Source organism: Rhinolophus ferrumequinum, chromosome 18 (assembly GCF_004115265.2).
Source record: "Rhinolophus ferrumequinum isolate MPI-CBG mRhiFer1 chromosome 18, mRhiFer1_v1.p, whole genome shotgun sequence".
Taxonomy (NCBI): Eukaryota; Metazoa; Chordata; class Mammalia; order Chiroptera; family Rhinolophidae; genus Rhinolophus; species Rhinolophus ferrumequinum.
The window spans coordinates 36812324-36833557 of record NC_046301.1 but is presented as its reverse complement, the minus strand read 5'-3'; the positions used below and the strand labels follow the sequence as shown (position 1 = coordinate 36833557).

Sequence of the window (21234 nt, the reverse complement as noted above, 5' to 3'; positions counted from 1 at the left end):
TATTATGTATATATATATATAACACCACTATATTATATATATATCATATTATATATATATATATATATTTTTCCACTTCAGTGAAAAGTACTACTATTATAAAATAAGAGTAAGATGGCTTTGTTTTACTGGACACTTAGCTAGTATTATAATCATGTAAAAATTATTTTTCTTAAATGATTAACAGGATAAAAGAGTTTCACACCAAAATTTACATACATCATTTACCACATCAATATCAAATAAATCTTGATCAGTTATATTTGACAGGCAAGCAAATGGAGAAACAGCAGTTCTGCTCTCAGTTCCAGGCATCAAATGAGAGACCAATTCAGACTCTTCATATTCTTTACCTGAAAAGTCTAATAAGAGATTAATTGGAAAATCAAATAAGAAAATAATTGAAAATGGTTCTCCCATAAAACACCAATTATTTAAAACAAATCATATGTGTTTATACCATTATTGCTAGGCAAATTGTTGAAATTTGCTTAAAGGAAAATATTTAAGATGAAAATTTAAGGATTGTATTGCTGGATCATCACTCGGAAGGCTTTCTTCTAAAACTAAAATTATTCTGGCATTTGCTAGTGGTTCTATTATTTGTAACTATTAATTGGTCCAACTGGGTAATTCCATATCTATCCTCTCAGAAATTAGACACTATTTACAAAGCAGAAAACTTGCTTCGATGGACACTAATGGATCTGAGAATCCCAAGTCAAAACCCAACATAATCCAACTGTCCTTTAAAACAAATTTTATTATCAATTATTCCGTTCAAGATGCTATGGAGCTACAAAAACTGCAAAATTTCTCACAATAAAGTTAAAACGTACATCATTGCCCACTTTCTTATGCTAATTCTCATATTCATGTTTCAACAGAAGGGAAGGAATTCTTACTTTACTCACCAAGAGGCAAAATAAATAGAGGGACATTTCGAGGTCTTGTGGAGCTCACTCATGTCATCCTAGGCCTGAGTGGTGAATTTGGGAAAAGGAGCTAATGCCATGTACGTCTCAAATAGTTATCTATCTTATCTGTCTATCAAATAGTTATCTATCTTTTCTATCTATCTATCTATCTATCTATCTATCTATCTATCTATCTATCTATCTATCTATCAATCATCTATCTATCATCTTCCCGCCTCTTTTCCTCCATTTCTTCCTTCCTTTCTCCTCTAACTTCTTTCTCTGAGAATAACACTCTTGTTTTTGTGTGTCTCATTGTTTCCATTTGAATCACTCACTGCTTCTTTTCTGTTGCTCTCTATGCCTCCCTTGGTCTGTCAAGTTTGTTCATTTTTACTCTCCACTTTCTCTGCATTTTTGTGTCTCTTTTTTCTGTCTCTGTTAATTTGTTTCTCTTTGTTAATCTCTCTCTTTCTATGTCTGTCTCTCTTCTGTCTTTCTGTCCATGTGTTTTTCTCTTTGTCTATTTCTATTTCTAATTCTGTCCATCTCTCTCCGGTGTTTCTTACCACATTTGTGTCTCATCTCTTTGTTTTTTTCTCTCTACTTCTCTCTCGCTGATTGCCTGTCTCTATGTCTCCTATCTATCACCTATCTATCTATCTATCTATCTATCTATCTATCTATCTATCTATCTATTATCTATCTATCATCTCTATTTCTGCCTTTCCTGTGCACACTTCTCTGTGTCTGCCTCTGTCTTTCTGTCCCTTTCTTTCTATTTGCCTTTCAATCTCAGTTTCAGATCCACCTGATTACTAAGAAGATACGTTCTAGTATTCTCTCTATTATGTGCGGTAACTCAGAGGGTAAAACCTATAAGAAAGGAGCATTACTGTTTCATTTGGGGGACAGGAAGATGCAGCTTCACCAGGGCTATGTTTTCTAAAACGCATTTCACTGAAAGTAGGAACCATGTTTTCTAATTCAGCTTCATCCATATTACTGCCGTACTAATTGCTCAGTTGATCCCAAGTTTAGGAGATAACTACAAGGATTTAATGTCTGACCCTGAAGCACCCAAAATTAAATGTATGACTTGGATTTTTAATAAGTAACCCTGCAATTTTTAACAATTCAACTTTGTGGTTTAACATAAAACTTTGTGTTTTAATACAATCCAAATTTGTAATCTTACAGTTCTGGAAATCAGATGTCTGAAATGGGTCTCAATAGGCTAAAACCAAGGTGTATGCAGAGCTGTGTTTGTTATTTCTGGAAAGCTCTAGGAGAGAATCTATTCCTTGCCTTCCCCAGCTTCTAGGGGCTGCTATATAGCCTTTGGCAGGTGGCCTTCTTTTATGTTCAAAGCCAGAGATGATTGGTCAAATCTTTCTCATATCACATCTCTCTAACACTGATTCTTCTGCCTCCCCTCTTCATTTATAAGGGTCCTTATGATTACCTTAGGTCCACTCAGATAATTCAGGATAATCTCCCCATTTCAAGGTTTGATGATTTGAAAATTTAATTTACTCTGCGATCTTAGTTCCCCCTTTACTACATAACAGTACATACTCACACGTTCCCAAGATTAGGACCCAGACATCCCCGGTGGGGGATTTTAAATCGGTCTACCACAGAAATCATCTCAGAGGAAAACAGAGAAGAAAGATAATTGTATTCACCCTTCCAAGTCCCTAGTGTAGAAAATTGCCGGGGAAGATTTAGGTCCTTTTCTACAAAGTTGACTCATTATTAGCTAATTTCTCCTTCTATGGTAAAATGAGCTGACCATTTTCTCTGTCCTTCATAAATCTTCAGCATCCCAATATAATAATCTATCCAGACATACGAATAAAACAAATCAGCCCTTAGTGCTCCATTTTTTTTCCTTGCTTCCTCTGGAAGTGGGGAAAATAGAATTCTGCCACCTTCCCTTTTCCTCTTAGCTCTCTCTCCTGTCATTTCATCTTAGGGCACTGAGTCTTTTCTCTACTTCTAATCCCTTTACTTTATCTGGCATGCATTACTGAATTTTCCTTGTATTTTCCTTTTTTACTTATCCTGTCCTTCCCTCAAAGACCTGGGCGAAGACTTAACTTCTTTAATGTCCCCCATAATACTCAAAAAAGTATAACATACGGATGACCACTAATAAATATGCCAATATTAGTTTTCTTATATTTCTAATGTTATTCAGATTTGAAAGTTTAACTAGTTAAGAGCATCAATAGTTATTAAAAGACAAATAGAACCAATAGGAAAGAGGATATTTTCGAATAAATTTAGACCATTGCATAGTCTGTTAACTTAAAATAACACCAGAAAAATATAGAAATATTTTAAGCATTTAGTGTCAAACCAAATCTATGATGGTTTAGCTAATTCCAAATAATATGTTTTCAGTACATAATTTCACAGTGTAGGTCTGAAGGATTATGCTAATTTCTGGGTTTACTTTCCTCGGTAGTTTTGTCCTTATTTCGTAAAGCTAGTTTTATCTCAAAATATTTGTATTTATTTTTATTGACTTCACATTCTGTTCACAATCTTACCGATTTCTGAGAGAGGTAGTTGGTATTCTTTTCTCATGTCGGCCAACTTAGAAATTGTTAGGAGAAAGGAACCAAAATTCTTTTCAATTCTGTTATTGTGTTCCTTTACCACATCAGCAAATTCCTTGGGAAGTTCATCTAGAATTACCTAGGAACAATGAGACAGATGAATGTAACTATTAGAAAGAAAGAAAGAGAGAGAGAGAGAGAGAGAGAGAGAAGAGAGTAGAAATTGGGATGATGCGTCTACTAGCCAAGAAATGCCAAAGATTGCCAGGAAACCAACAGAATCTAGGAGAGAGGCATGGAACAGATATTCCCTCAAGTCTTTGGAGGGAACAAATCCTGTCTGGACTTTTGGCCTCCAAAACTATGAGACAGCAAATTTTAGTTATTTAAGCCACCCAGTTTGTGGTACTTGGTTATAACAGCCTGAAGAAAACTAATAAAATATTTTTACATCATTTTTACTTGTATATAAATTCCGAAAAGTAAAAACATCACATTAAAGAATATTTTTAAATAATGTCTATTTATAGTCCTGTCAACGTAACTGTTAATTGTAATCTTTGCCATATTAACAAGTAAACTATATTATCTTGTTAATTTTCATTTTTTACTATTGGTGGAATTATTTTACATTTCATTTCCTTTGTATGGAAAGCTATACATTTTGTTAGATCTATTTTGCATTTGAAGACTTAGTAAACTGTCATTAATTGTAATCCTTTTCTGTTGATTCTTTTTGGCTTTTTCAGTAGCCAGTCATTGCATCTGTAGATAACAATAATTGTTAAAATAAGAGTTAACATTTATTGAGTGCTTCCTCTGTGCTCAGCACTATTTTAAGTACTTTGCACCTATTAATGAATTTAATCTTCACAGCGATCCTTTGAAGTTGGTACTATTATGATTCCCAATTTGCAGATAGGTAAAAGGCCTGGATAAAAAAATTTGCTCAAGGCTACCTATGTGCTAAGTGGTAGAAGTGGGAAGGAGTCCGGGAACCCGGCTTTAAATTGCTCTACTGTGCTCCGTGCTCACCATGTTTAACTTTCCCATAGTTAGGTCATAGCTTTATTTCTTGCCATTTGGCAATGAGCAGAATTCCCAGAACAATATTTTCAAATCGCTGTTAAACTGAACATTCATATCTTCTTGTTTCAAATATAAATGTTACTGTGGCAATTATTTTGCCATTGAATGTGGTATTTGAGATCATCTTCAATCTAATAAAATATCTGATGTTACTCTCTTACTAAATTGCTCTACCAGGAATAAAATTTTCATTTTTAAATAAGATCTCAATCTTTTTCTCATCTGAGAAGTCATTGTATATCCCAAGAACTGACTGAAGCATGATGAAGAAATAACTCTAGTGAATGACATCAAAACTTTGTTATTGGAAAAATATGATTGCATTGTATGTTATCATGGAAAGATTTTACACAAAATTACAAGGTTTGGTACATATTTTTTTTTCTTACCACTGAATGAGGAAATCTCTTTTTCAACTTTTTCTCACAGGGAGGAAGATAGAGTCTCCCAAACAGATTTGCTAACACCACCACTAAAGTTTCCATCACGTCACTAGAAAATCTCTTCTGGCCTGTTTAAAAGAAAGTGTTTAATTTTTCAAAACATTAGAGAATAAATTTCATCATTTTAGAAATATACGGAGCCAGTTCATCATACCTAAACTTAAAATTTCAAGGTAAGACACATTTGAAAAAGTCATTTTCCACATGTTTGGTGAATTTTTTAAAAAAATAAATTACAACATTACTTTATAAATATGCAGACTAATTGACCCCCTATTGACACAGATTGTTGGTATCCTTGGATTCATTCTTAGCTGTAGGAACCAAAAAGAAAAAAAGAATAGCCATTTGTCCTTTAGTTCTGGAATCACCCTGTATTCCAATATATCGTGAGCTTAAAACCTTCCCTTTGCTTCTTTTGTTCCTCTCAGTTTTTCCACCTCTCTTCAAAACCTACTAAGGCATGAAGGCCTCACGCTGCTTTACAAATTCCTTATGTGCTATCCAAGGCCAAATGTCAACCAACACCCACTCTCTCTTTGGAGCACATTACAGTCCAAAAAGAGCTCACAACTACTCCTATTGACATGTCTTTGCTCCTGATATTTCTCTCCCTAGAATATTTATTTCCCACATTTCCATATGCCCAACTTCTTACAGTATTTTAGGGACTGAATCTGGAGGGAAAACCTATGTCTAAATCCCAATTTTTAATTGGCCACAGCATTTAACAGAGCTCCATGCTCACATTGATAGCCACTTCATCGCTAATTAATTAGTAAGTGAATGAGTAAATGACATATATTCATTTGATAACTTGGGAACCGCAATAGTGTGAAGCTACGACTGCATCACACTATTGGAGAAATGCAGAGCTTTACGAGTAAAGCTCCCAGACTTCACATAAACAAAATATCCTCAACTTGATGGGCTAATGCTGATAGCATTATGGCAAATTATTTTCAGTTTTTTTTATTCCTGTAATGTTGTGATACATTACTCAAAGATACAGAATTGCACACCTGAAATCTATGTAATTTTACTAACAATTGTCACCCCAATAAATTTAAAAAAAAAAAAAAAAAAAAAAAAAAAACTGTATGGGGAAAAAAAGTCCTGGAAAAAAAGTACTTAAAATATTAAAGTATTATTTTTTGTTATTTAGAAAAATAAAAGTATTTATATAATAAGTAAAATTAAGTGATTATTTTCTATGATCCTTTCATGGAACAATATATATTAATATGGATTAAAGTCTTTATTATTTGATGTATTAGTAGTTCTACGGTATATTATATAACAGTATTTTCATTACATTTTATGCTGTTTGAACCAAAGTTGGTAATTTACTGAAAATAAAATTAACAATGGGATATTAATTTTATATTTCAGTTCTCGGCTGTCTTTATTTGAGTTTGGATCATGTCACATTATTTCTCTCTCTAGCAAATTAAAGTTCATTTTGCTAAAGTTATAGAAAAGTGAAAAAATAATTTATTATTTAGAAAAGGAAATCATTACAGATGACAACATTATGATGCCAGTATATTCTTACAGTTTATGTTTGACTTTGAACAATTATCTTCCTATTTTACTATGACACACCTCATGATTAGGAGCAAAATTTGGGGCTAACACAAAGAGGCCTATTTTTCATATCAATGACCACATATAAAAAGGACAAATTCATGATTCTACATATATTATTGCAATTTATTTCAATTGATGCATATTTAAAATGCCTTGTGATTTCAGAAGAATTTATTATTCTAATGATTTACTTGTTTTAAATTCAAATACATTAAATGATCATTTAGAATATTTACATTACAAACACACCATGCATATATTAATATTTTTATAAGCATATGTATTGATATAAAGTAAAAACCATGTTCAAAATGCATTAAGAGAAAAAGCAGCTAGAAAACGTCACACCATCCAGTTGTGGGGAATGTGTGGGGATATGTAAATATATGTGTGGTCTGCGTGTGTGTGTTTACAAGTATGTGTTTGTGCATACAATTTAATGAGTAAATATTTGGGAAAGGAATATGTGCTTACCATCTATGTTGACTGGAATACACAACTTGTGGAATAAACATTTCTCCAGAAAGCTTACTAAAACAAAGTTAGCAGGTTCATGGTAGTGCAAATGGGACACAAGTCCAGAATATCCGATGGGAATACATTCTTGATTCAGGTATCCCTATAAATCAATTTTAACATGTGAACTTCAGCCTCTAGATCTCAGAAATATCAAGCAAGTAAGTTGTTCATAAAGGAGATTTTAGTAGAGTGGATCTAAATATGTGCACTAACACCTTAATTTAGTGAAAATGGGTTTAAATCTTACCTCTGTGACCAAGAATTGCAAAGAATATATAAAGTAAAACTTTAACATGCACTCGATATTCGGTTTCTTGAAGGACATCAATGAATGTTGGAGAACGGATAATGCCTGTACGTACATAAATCAAAATATGAAGTTAGATATTAACCACATTTTTAGTGTATCTTCCAAATGCATATACAAATAACAACGAAACATTTCTATTGCAGAACTGGGAGCTATATGTACTTACGTACTACATATAATGTATGATATATTTTTACATTTTTAAATTAGGCATTGAATATTAGTTTATTATATTAATATAATTATTATATGTATTATGATTAGATATTTCAAAATGTTTTAATATTATATGTGTATAATAGAAAATGGTAAGAAAAACTTAGAGGGAGAGATAAACAGTTACAACTTTATGCATGAGAGGTCAGAAGTAAAATAAGGTATAAAAATGTAAAACCAATAATCATGAATATTTCGCTAACTTTTACATTTCTCAACCATTAGTTATTTCCTTGAAATTTGATATTTAAAATGTTTTAGACCAGATGTAACTACAGGGAAAAAAAATGTGTCTTTTCTAATATATACAGAGCCCAGGGATAATTATAACAGGAAAATCACAGGCTTAATTTTCCATATGTTTGAAAGCATCAAGGTTAAAAGCACATTTCTGTGTTGAATAAAGGTACTATCAAGTAGACTCAAATGGCACAGTGAGCTTATTTACAGCACAATGGCATTTTATTCCCTGCAGTTTATGTAATTTACATAACTTATTATAAAATTGAGCTTAACTTTACTAAAGCAATTGAAGTCATATGAAACAGTGTACCTTTGCTTTGGCATCCTTTTTGTCATCTGCTTTGGCAACTAACAGCATAAGTCTGAGAACCAAGGATATGCTTAGAGGAAACTGACCCTTCAGTTTCGGCACATCTGACTTTAAGAGTCTTTCTACCTTAGGCAATGGGATACCATAGAAGAACACATTTCCTATAAGATCTTCTCCACGTCTTCCTGCACGACCAGACATCTAAAGAGATGATCATGTAACACTTTTAAATCATTTCAAATCTTGTCTCTGTAAACAGATAATGTTTAACTTGCCTATACCATGTGGAACATTACATTTTCAAAAACCTTGAAATACTTCTTTGTTGCTTGATACATTAATTTTAGCAAAGTTTAAAATATTATTTTATTTTACAAATAGATTACTAAACTGTGTTTGCTTTTTAAGTAATACCTATGTTTTAAGATAAGGATTTTTAAAGCAGGAGCAATTTGTGTCTTATTAACCCATATATTTCCAGAAACTGAACTGAGAACATCGTACATGCCTGGCACGTGGGGTGCTCAGAAGATGTGGTTACTTCTTCATATTATTTTTGATTAAGTTCAATAAAATTTACCAAAGCAGGAGTATTCTCAAGAAAACTAATTTATTTTGCCCATCAATAAGTGCTCAAAATGTCTTTAAATGGAATTATGTTTATACAATGTCATATATTAGAACCCATTTAAAAATATTTTGCTAGTCCCCATATGTTTCATGATAAACCTGGTTTATCTTGGCTTACTGAATACATGTCCCCAACCCCTATGTATACAAATGTAACAAAAGGCAGGTAGTATAAACACCTGTCGGAAGTTCAAGGCATCCAAGAAAACAGAATCTTCTGTAAAAACAACAGATTTACATGGCATATTAATTCCCAAAGCAAGGGAAGAGGTAGCTGTTACCACCTATGAATGAAAGATAAAAAAAAAATTAAAATTTATCATAGAATACATCATTCTTTGAATAGTCTCTAAATTTTGAATAGATTAGATCCCCTGAAATCACTTTTTCTTGAGTAAACCTCCAATGGGAAGCCAATGTCACCCAAAATACAAACTCTACTACATTTTCTTTTGGAATAATGTCTCATAGACATTTGTATTCACTTTAATGTTTTCCTTAATATTACAATTATCCAGCATTTTCAGGTTGTAAAGTGATGGGAAATCATAGCAATTCAATAAGCTTTTAAATTTTTTTGCATAAATAAAAGCAATGGGTTGAAAAAGGAGTATTACTTTTACATGAAAACATTACTAAGAAAACAGTAAGGGATAAACTCAGAGGGCAAGCAGGAACCAAGTCACATCAAGCATTAAGAAAAAAAAATTCTCTAAGAAGTTTAGATTCTAAGAGAAAGGGGACTACCATGATATAATTAATATATATAAAATGCTTTGGTTGGTCTGTGAATCTATTTTCTCAGAATGCTTTTAATGTACTTTACCCTTTATGCTGTTTGCTTATACGATATAGTACATTTTAAAACATATAAAGTAAAACTGACAGAACTGCAAAGAGAAATGGAAAAATTTATATTAAGAGAAGAGAAAGTCACATTTTCTATCCTCAATAATTTTACTCTCAATAATTGATAGAAGATACAAAATTTACCAATAATACGGATTTAAATTAAGAAGGCTCACAGAACATTGAAGTCAAGATATACAGAACACATATTTTAATGCATGTATAGAACATATTTCTAAATAAACTATGTTTTAGAACCCTTTTAGATTTATAGAAATTTGTGAAGATAGTACAAAGTTCCTATATTTTGCATTCAATTTCCCCTATTCTTAACAGCTTAAATTCATCCTGTACATTGTTATAATTAATGAAAAAGTATCCATACATTATTATTAACTAAAGTTCACACTTTTTTCACATATCCTTAGTTTTGGCCGAATGTCCTTTTTCTGGATCCACTCAGGGTATCACCTGTATCACATTATGTTTGGCAGACACGTCGCCTTTGGCTCTTATTGGTTATAATAGTTTCTCAGGCTTGTCTGAAAGAAGTCAGGGCTCTTTGAGTCAAGAAATATACAAGATGAGGGAGCATCCTATTTTGCCAGAAAATACAGAAGTATTCAAAAACAACGACGACACTCACAACGATGGAAGCATGATAAAGGGGTACAGGAAGCAAGTGGAAGAGCTCCCAATGGTCAAAATTGGAACAATTTGAGCGAGAAAATAGGTAAAGTAGCACTGAAATATCACCCAAAGCATAAAATAAACATCCATGTGTCCATACTGATAGAAACGTATGTTGGATACATAGATAAATGAGGGAGAAAAGACACAGTTCTGGTACAGAGAATTCTGAATATTTATGTAGATACTCCAACTAGAAGGGGGGTGAAGTATAATTGAACAACCTACTCCTTAATTGTGGGCTGTGTAGAGTGATTTTCTTCCAAGGAGGACAGTATGGAAAGTGGGAATAAAAGGTAACTGTATAGTGGAGAAGTCGAACAAATACAATCCCAGCCAAGTGCTGGGACTAACATCAATAGTGACACGCCATGTCCACAGTCTATAACCCTGATATGATATGTTGAGAATAACGCGTTACTCCTGTGGTGTTCCTTCAAGAAACACATAGTTCCTATCTAATCATGAGAAACCATCAGAGAATTCCCAACTGAGTTATAGTCTACAAAATAGCGGATCAATTATCCTGACCACCAGTAAGATCTTCAAAAACAAGGCAAATCAGGGAGACGGTCACAGCCATAGAGAGCCTAAATAGAAACCTGACAAATAAATGTAATATTGTATCCTGGATGGAATCACGGAATAGAAAAAAGGATATGAGGGGAATAACCAAGGAAATATGAATACAGAATGGACTTTAGTTAATAAAAATTGTATTAATATTAGTTTGTTAATTATAACAAAGGTACCATACTAATGTAAGATGTTAGTAATATTGCAAATTGAGTGCCTAGTATATAAGATACTCTCTACACTATATTCACAACTCCAGTTTTTAACCACAATACTCAAAATTTGTCAAGGTGAAGTAAATACATAGAGTCATTCTGGAAAGAAATGTAGCAATATATTTCTAGAGCCTGAAAATCCCTTTTGGTCTTTGAAACAGTTATTTCACTTTGCAGAATCAATTAATCCCAACAACAATCAGAAACGATGGCATATGTTTATCAACAAAAAAAATTTCAACATTAGCAGAGTATTCAAATAAATTATATAAGTGTATATTATGATGCACTCATAATGCCAATTAATAACTGACTTAAATATAAACTATTAGACAAGGTAGACAGGATCCCAAGTTGCATATACATTATATATTAATTATGTAAAACTGTATTTAAAAGAAAGTAATATAATATGCTAAAATGTTGGCAGAACATCCCTCCAAGTGGAGGGATTATGGGGAGGTAGAGAGAGTGAGTTCCCCACAAGCTGACAGGGTACATTTCTTCCTCCTATTCAGGAATGAAGGTGCTGCTTTTAGAAAAATTACCCTTGAAGTTCACCAACCTTGATGTGCTTCAATCTGAAAAGCATCTCTACAACTTGTCTTTGTTTATATTCCATTGAACCGTGATGATATCCAATGCCCCGCCTTAACAGACAATGCAGTTTGTAGTTTTGCCTCGTTCCTCTCAGTCTGCGTAAGATCTTTGTTAAAGTCTGAAATACCCAGAGTTCGCAATATCATATTAAAGCATTTATCCTTCAACTTAACAATTATGTTATGTGTTAAAAGATTGTTTAGCAATCAATGCACAGTTGGAAACAATTCTGAAGAGTAGTCATGTTTTAGGCGAGCATCCAAAGTTTATTTAAACTACAAAATGCCTAATATATGGTATTTAAGTAGAATAGTTTCATAGTACTTGACACTCAAAGCCTGATTTTTGATACAGGCAAATGCAACCTAACCTTGTATGTGGTGATTCTTTCTCCACCCAGTTCCTCATCAGGAATATGCACCCCATTTTCTTCCCTATACCCACAGAGTGGTTGAGGCCTACCCATGCTACCAGTGTTTAATGACTGGTTGTAGCTCTAATGAACTGAACTAAGGGCTTCCCATCAGCCTGGGGTTATAAGGAGACACTGAAGGGAAAGGACGAGAGGTGGGTGAGGGAGGAGAGTGCCCTGAGCCCAGTACCACACCCCATCCCTGCCTAAATTCTCAGCTTAGTCTGATTTTCTACCATCTCCCGTTTGTTCTACTTTTGCTGTTAATTCAAATCTAACTTACTTCTTTTTCCATCATCACTTCAAGTCATGTCTGACTAACTGACCAGTGTTGGTTTTTCTCTCTCTCACTGTCTTTCTTTCTCTGTATCTTCCTCTCTATCTTTTCTGTGTGTTATCTTTCTCTCTCGCTTCCTGTTCCCCTCCCTTTCTCCTTCTCTCTCTCTCTCTCCTCTATCTCCCCCTCTCAATCTCTCTCACTTTCTCCCTCTCCCCTTGTCTCCTTTCTCTCTCTCTGAAACTTCCTGTGTCTGTTTCTGTACATTTCTCTGTCTATCTCTGTCAGTCACTATTATTGTTTCTCTTTCTCTTCTCTTTTTCTCCCCTTTTCTCTCTCTCTTATTCTGCCTCTCCTTCTCCCCCCTCCCATAACTTAAGGAAAGAAAAAAGCATAAACGAGTAATAACCGTAGTTCTCTAACTACCACCCGAACAATTAGGTCAATCAACAATCATTTCATGAGCACCCTTTGCGTAGGGTGTCTATCCATGTTCTACAGTTAAGTTTTTGAATGAACTGTGGCAGGAAGAAGAAGTGTAGGACAATCACAACTCCAAAATTTCCAGTTTGAGGAACTAGGTACAAGGTACATCAACAACAGAAGTGAAAGAATTTCCAGCAGACAAATATTAATTTTGAGCTTCTTTTAGCAAGTTGTGATTCAAGCCTGTAGTTCAGAAAAAGGATGTTATATTCAATTTTTGTATTTCTGTCTGTATAAAGGAATAGTTTTAAATAACTTCAATTAATAAAGGCAATTTCACAGATATTGGAATTATACTTTGCCACTAGTCTTTGAGCTGCTTTTAATAGCTGTATAAACTTACATGAATGATCTTAATTTCTCCAGCCTCCAACTTTAGTCTCTCATCTATTGTTTCAGATCAATGTAGATGAAGTATATTGTGTGTTTTATAAATTCCATATCACAGTATAGACACTACAAACGTTTTTATGTGCTAAATTGTGTTCCTCCAAAAATTCTTTTGTTCAAGCCCTCACTTCCAGTACCAAAAGGTGTGACTACACTTAGAGGTAGGGTTTTTACAAAGTAATTCAGTTAAATTGAGGTCATTAGGGTGGATCCTAATCCAGTATGACTAGTGTACTTATAAGAAGAGGAAATTTGGACACAGACACATACAAAAGGAAAACAATATGAAGGTAGGGAAAGAAGATGGCCATCTACAAACCCAGGAGGAAGACCTAGAACGGATGCTTCCCTCCCAGCCCTCAGAAAAATCAACCCTAACAATACTGTCTATTTCCCAGAACTGGGACAAAATGAACTGTTGCTGAAGGCACTCACTCTGGGCTTTGTTACAGCAGCCTCGCAAGCCAATAAACGCACCTGAATGCATCCCCGTTTCTTTTCTCTTACCTGATTATCCACAACTGTACGATCCGTATAAGTACAGTCTGGAGAAACTGCATAATACTTCTTCAGGTTTTTCCTTATTTCCTTTATTTCAGCTGCCAATAAAATTATTCTTTGAATTCTAGCACCTGAATCTGAATTAAAAAAACTGAACATAAAATATTAGGAAAATCAGTAAATATATTGATTATAGCATGTTCCTTTATGTTTTTAAGTTTGAGGTTATGTATATAAATGCTAGGTAAAAAGAATGCCAGGTAATTAAAACCCAAAACACAATGCCCTGATTAGAGGATATTTATCAGACTGTAATTATTTCAATTGTCTGTTTACCAGCTTACCATTTAAGTACATTTTAAATGTATGCTTTGAGATGTATTTAACAGGAAATAGAAAACCTTCTCCATCTCTCCTATCTCTCATGTCAACCAAATTTTTATTTTCTATATCCAGTGGAATTATATTTTTGACATTAAATTTGATGGAAAAAGTCAATGTTTCTAATAATTGTATACAAATTCAAATTCTTCTTTTTTCATTAAATTTATTGGGAAGACAATGATTAGTAAAATTACATAGGTTTCAAGTGTACATTTCTATAATACATCATCTATTGTCATGTTTCCTGCTCACCACCCAGAATCAGTTTTCCTTCCATTACCATATATTTGACCCCATTTACCCTATTCTACCAAATTCAAAATCTTCATAGTTGGAGAAGTATTTGAAAAATTTTATCTGCCAGACTCTCTTCTTTCTAACATAGATGGTAATTATTTTTTTCTGTAAGTGACAAACTTAGCCTTGAGATATGTTTGTGTATTGCTCAATAAGTCATTGCTTGATGGAATGACATATAGAGGAAAGGTGACCAGCCTGCTGAGCCATTAGAACAGGCCTGTATCGGCCATCCTCCATGCAATTTCACTCTTTTAAGACCCAAACCTATTCTGTATGACCATCCCCTTTCCAGAAATATTCCTGAAACAGTCAGAAAAGAAAAAAAAAAATGTGCTTTTTTTTCCCCCCAAGAGTGGGTAAGGATATAAATGCTAGGAAAGAATCCTGAGTGACGGTGAGAATTGTGTAACTATTATCAAACAAAATTATATAACAAAATTCATATATCATGTTTCCCAGGTTAATTTATACATTAGCATGAAACAAAAATAGAGGCATTTCTTTATATATTTGTATGCTTTATGTTAAGACACCAAAAGCATAAAAATGTTAAAATCTTATTTCCTTCTTATATTAAAAGACAAATGTGTTAGTGAACGTGTTCTGACTAATTAGCTGTTTGATGTTTTAATGGTTACCTTTTATAAGTAGTAAAAACATTTATATAATGTATTATAGACAAATTTGCAAACTTGCAATTTCTAAAAAACAAATCTATAATTTGCACTTCTAAGAAAAAGGAAGCTAATACAATGAAGAAAATTATTATAAACTATTGTATAACTACTAAAATATTCAAAAATCCTCTCCTAGAAGACACACCAAAAATAAAGTATAATTAAGATAACTTCATGTGCCACCGAAAGAGAAAAAAGTCACATCACATCATAAAAACAAGTTTGAATTATAAAAGCAGTTGAATACTCATACATTTCATTAAACACTTAAAATTTCACAGCTCAAGTAAAAATACTCACAAAGCACAGTTTCTCCTTTGAATCCTTATTGCTTTCCATAGTTTCTTCCTCAAAATTTTCTTCTCTCTTTCAGAATTTGGACCATTATGAGTATTTTGTTTACTTATCAAATTCGTAAGAAGTCGTGAAGCTAACATTTCCACTGAATGAATGTTGTATCTAAAGTAAAAATATGAGAATTTTTAACCATTGTATGTTCATACCAATTTTATAAATATATATATCTTATATACATCTCTTATGTACCTTATATATATATGTATGAAAGAGATTATATAATTTCATATATATATACCATGAGTGTCAAAAAAATGTATACACGACTTGTATTCATCTTTTGTTTTTGGTATGTATTAACTATTACAATTTTAATACAGTTTTTTCCTTTCTTAAAATGTGTATACATTTTTTCTCACCCTCTGTATATCATGTAAGTTTTGCTCATAATCTATCTTTCATGTATTTGTTTGCTTTGTAGAAGGTCCTGTTTTGTTTCAAACAGGATGAAATAAATTAGATCTAGGTTTCCTTCCCTCTCTTCCTTGTCTACAATATCTACACTTTGAGACCCAGCCCCTTTGTAAAAATGTCTTTGACCACTCTAGACTACTGTTTTCTCTTCCCACTACACTCTAATGCACCTAATGTCTTTATCACACATTTATTTAAAATATATATTATGTTATACCCTTAAGGGTCAGACTGTGCTTTACAATTAAAAATTTACTGTTTTACCCTGCTGTGTTCCCAGAGGTGACAAATATCTCCTTATATGCACTATTAAACCTACAGAATGCTTTGAAAACTGAAATATTAAGTAACGGTTTATATATTGACTGGCTCAACTATAGACTGTTTCAAGCTCATACATAATCACTCTTTTAAGGATGTCAATTCCTTAAGGGCAGTCATGTCACAAATAGTTTCTGCATCCCTGAGTCCTGGGCCCAGCATGAAGAAGCAAAGTGAGATCAACTGAATGTGAGCTCCTTCCATCTATATAGATCTATCAAATATATTCCAAAGGAAAATCATTACTTTAAGTATAATGAAAAAATGATTATTAATTATTTGCTACTAATTAACTACTACTGCTACTAAGCCCCAGCTGACTTTTCTTTTAATGTTCTGAAGGAAAAATTAGAAACAAGAAACTAGCAGACTAAAGATCTTACCTTTTTAAGTGAAGGGCTTAGATGTAATCACTTTTGCAAACAACAGAACAAATAGTGCGAGGGCATATGTGTATGTGTTACGCATGTGTGTGTCAGTGTATATGCTCTCTTTTGGTAAATGCACACTATATTTTATCCTTTGCCCCTTATCTTACTTTGATGATATACAGAACTTTTCTAATAAGTGATAGGCCAGAGAATTCTACTGTACTAAACTATACAATTAGATTCTGAAGTATAATTTAATAAGAGAAGTCTTCCTTCCTCTCATCCTATCCCCAGGTTGGTACTGTAAGCATGATTTCAACATAAATAGAGTTAAAATTTCTCCAAATTCTACTAGTATGAATCAGAGGTTACATGTATCCTTCCACAACTATTTTTTCAAAAGTCTTTAAATTGATACGATATTAAGTATAATTCTAAGTAAATGTTACTTACAAAAAAAATATTGCTGGCAGCTTATCCATTTCTTTAAGTTTTTCCACAAAACAGGGAAACATTCTACGCTTTTCAGATTCTGCACTGTCAAAAGTTTGAGGCTTAAGGTACTTTAGTAACTGATTCACCTGAATAAAATTATCATAAGTAAAAATTAGATCATAAAATATTTGTGATTGTGAAGAAAAGATAATAAAGTCAGTTGACATATGAGACTGAAATCAAATTGGTAAGGCTTAGTGCATTTTCAGGGAGTAAGTTGGGAATTATATCAAGATCATGAGCTAAATATTTTTAAATAAAACTAAAATCTGAGAAAAGTTGAAGGATATATTTCTACAATATTGTAATCGTGTCTATATAGTACCATTGCATAGTGTTGAGGGAAGGGGACAGAGATTGTCACAAATTCACAACGGTTATTATCAGGGTGAACACAGAGTACACAGCTTAAATAGGACTTCAACATAAATAAAGTCTAAATTGCTCAAAATTCTACAAATGCAAATCAGAGATTCTTCCAAATATATTCTTCCAAATTCATCATCCATATCAGTATTCAGAGTGAAGGGTTGAGGAAGCTAAAAACAACAGATGCAAACCTGGGCTGTCTTGGGAAAACTAAGAAATGTGAACAAATAAAATTATTTAAAAGCAGAATTCAGCTAGCTCCCATGTTTAGAAACCCAGCCATGAGAGACACAACAATTAAACCAGATAATATATAAATGTTGGGATTAGAGCACTGTGTACTTCAATATAAGTTCAAGGGGGAATAAGAGAGTAGGGGATCTGTTCCAGTATTCCACACGATATGTTCCATGTTTCCTTATCTTTTTGTTTATGTTTATTTACTCAATTTATACATAATAAATAAATATATCATAAAAAAATTCAAACAAGCTCTTCTCTGTCCTCTTATCTCTTCCACTCCACCATTAGACTCACCCTGAAGATGCACCTCTCAGCCATTTGCAACTATTAGGAGGTAGAGGTTAATCCACTCCACGTGACTGGGTGATTTAACTATCCCTGGCCTGGGCCTATGGCTTGTGAGATGACCCCCACCAGGCCTCAGTATCTCTAGTAGCTTCAGTAGATGAAGCAGAATATTAAAGAAAATTGCGTTGGTGAAGCTTGTTCTGCCTTTAAATGAGGAGGGCTGCTTCTTTTATGATACCGTTGCCCAATATTTTGAGAAAAAAAAATAGATGTGCTTTCATCAGTCGACAGTCTATCCTATAGATAAAACGGAGTGGAAAGAGATACATAAGTACAGGTGAAAAGTGCCAACAGAATTTCTTGAAATGTATGGCAGTACTTTAGAATTTATGTTATCCTTCAGGAATGTGAGAGAAATTCTCTAAGAACAAAAAGAGAAATGTAGGAGTCCTGCTTCTGTTACAGCTGGATGAGTTCCTACTGAACTTTCCCTCCTGCAGGTAACAGATGACACTTCTGGGAAAAATACAACAAAACACTGACCTGAAGTCACTGGAAAACGAACAAAAGCAGACAGGTTCTGGAGCAGAGGACAGAGGGTGGGAATAGGAGGAGTGGAAAACCCCAGTTTCATGGCTTTTAGCCTGGAGACATGTAGAGAGGCCAAAATGTTCATAAATTCTCCCCCACCCCCATTCCACAATCTTTTTGTCTGAAGAAACAGTAAATTGAGCTCAGAACAGCTACTAAGAAATGAGGGGACAAGGCCGGCCCGGTGGCTCAGGCGGTTGGAGCTCCGTGCTCCTAACTCCGAAGGCTGCCAGTTCGATTCCCACATGGGCCAGTGGGCTCTCAACCACAAGGTTGCCGTTTCAACTCCTTGAGTCCCACAAGAGATGGTGGGCTCCGCCCCATGCAACTAAGATTAAACATGGCACCTTGAGCTGAGCTGCCACTGAGTTCCCAGATGGCTCAGTTGGTTGGAGCGTGTCCTCTCAACCACAAGGTTGCTGGTTCGACTCCCGCAAGGGATGGGCTCTGCCCCCTGCAACTAGCAATGGCAACTAGACCTGTAGCTGAGCTGCACCCTCCACAACTAAGACTGAAAGGACAACAACTTGACTTGGAAAAAAGTCCTGGAAGTACACACTGTTCCCCAATAAAGTCCTGTTCCCCTTCCCCAATAAAATCCCCCCCAAAAAACAACAACAACAACAAAAAACATATTTACTTAAAAAAAAAAAAGAAATGAGGGGAAAATTTCAGAGCTAGAAAATAAGAAAGATCCCTAAAAGCTGTCAATCAACTAAGCCCAAATTTGTCCAACTATTGACTCACATGTATGCAACGCAAACCCCATGTAGCCCAACTAAGGGTGAAAAATTAAGATTTTAGCTGTCACTAAGAAGACAGAATTTGTAGTTTGAGTTTAAGTTAATTGCCTCCTAAAATAAAATTTAAAAAAAAGACAGTCTTCAGAGGATTTTAATAGAAAACAGAATCCCCACAATATAACATTCACAATCCAAAGATAACAAAAAGAAGAAAATCCCCAAAATAACAACATGTAAGAAACACGAGAAATATTACCCCTTCTCAAAAGGAAAACAAAAATAATTATCTCAGATAAACACAAGAGATGACATAAATGTTAAAATTAGATGACAAGGATTTGGAAGCAGAAAAAGAACCCCAGAATAAAAAGTGCTGAAAAATATAAATAAATAGATTTAGTGCCAAGAGAGCCGAAGAAGGACATGGATAAGAAAATGAACTACAGGCATAGGAAAAAATACAAAGAAAAAATGAAAAAGAAAAATTTTGAACCATGAGACCTACAATAAAATTTCTTCCTAAATATAGTAAAACTAGACTTTCTGAAGAAGCTGGCTTCAATGAACTTCAGAAAAACAAGAAAGCATTATAAATGCCAACACAAGAAAAAAGATTGTTACTGACACTAGGACTAAAGTATGTCAACTAGGACTTGTTAACTATCTCCTGAGAGATACCGAAATTCCTAACTGGAAAATGTGTTGACATCACCATCAGTGGAAAATTGTAACATTAATCAAAGCCATATTAAGCCACAAAAGAATAATATAACAAGCAAAACAACTACAGGCTTATCTAGTAAAATAATTGAGATAAGGTAATATTTATAACCTTCCTTCTAATTAAAAACATTGAATACAGAATAACAATAATATAGCAAGAGAAACAGCCAGCCACATAAACATTGCCTAAAATCAGAATTTAGTTTACTATACCAGAGGATGCCTGGTAAAAAATAAAATTAAGAGATAATTTTATGTATTAATTCATTCAACTGATCCTACACATGCAATACTGGTCTCCAAATAATATTTTTTAACAAAGTACCTACAATAATAAATGTAAGCAAAATAAATATTTAAAACTGAAAATTTAGGTGAAAGAATGTAAAATGCTCCATAAAAATTATTATGCAGGATACAATAGATGAGAAGAGGATTTTCATGTTATGAATGGCACAGCTTATTGCCATGAGGCATGTTATAAGCTCCAAGGGCAGGAAATACAAGGTGAGTGCCTAATGGAGAGGATATTGGATGACACTAGTTAGAAACTAATTAGAGGTTTGCCATCTCCTATGATATGTATGGCAAGTTAAGAGGACTTAGTAAAATTAAGTTTGATCTAGGCTGGTGTGTTGAAAGCCAGATAATAACAATGGTAGACCAAAGATTCTCAACCCTGTCTGCACATTAAAGTTTTATAGAATTTTGTTTTAAAATTCCAGTGCCCCAGCCCACCCAAGGCCAATCAAATCAGAATTTTTAATAAGCTGCAATTTTTAATAAGCAGCCAGTGTTGAAAACCTCTATTTAATACAATAGCAATTCTTATGGTGATTGCTTCTTTAGTCGAATGTTAAATAACCCTAAATGTTGAATAACTATGGTGCACACCTGAAACTAATATAATATTGTATGTTAGCTATATTTTAATACAAACCTTTTTAAAAAGACATTTCAATTTTAACAACAGGCAAAGAGTTTTCATAAACATTTCTCAAAAGGATATATAGCAATAGTTAATAAGCACGTGAAATCGTACTCAACACCATTGCTCTTTAGGGAAAAATAAATCAAAATTACAATTAGATAAAACTCACTGCTGGACAGTCTTTAATCAAAATAAAC

At 33.6% G+C, this 21234-nt stretch overlaps 1 protein-coding gene across 1 annotated transcript in view; it reads right to left on the bottom strand.

Annotated features, from left to right (window-relative positions):
* Window positions 1-21234, bottom strand: part of LOC117038556 (probable ATP-dependent RNA helicase DDX60) — a 71576-nt gene that overhangs the window by 9016 nt on the left and 41326 nt on the right. The window contains exons 25-35 of the mRNA XM_033135521.1: window positions 17108-17235; window positions 15492-15650; window positions 13837-13981; window positions 11730-11882; window positions 9014-9118; window positions 8205-8405; window positions 7373-7477; window positions 7081-7225; window positions 4963-5084; window positions 3476-3623; window positions 220-362 (exon numbers count right to left, since the gene is read on the bottom strand). Of these exons, the coding sequence (XP_032991412.1) occupies window positions 220-362; window positions 3476-3623; window positions 4963-5084; window positions 7081-7225; window positions 7373-7477; window positions 8205-8405; window positions 9014-9118; window positions 11730-11882; window positions 13837-13981; window positions 15492-15650; window positions 17108-17235 (1554 nt within the window). The remainder of the gene's footprint in view (window positions 1-219; window positions 363-3475; window positions 3624-4962; window positions 5085-7080; window positions 7226-7372; window positions 7478-8204; window positions 8406-9013; window positions 9119-11729; window positions 11883-13836; window positions 13982-15491; window positions 15651-17107; window positions 17236-21234) is intronic.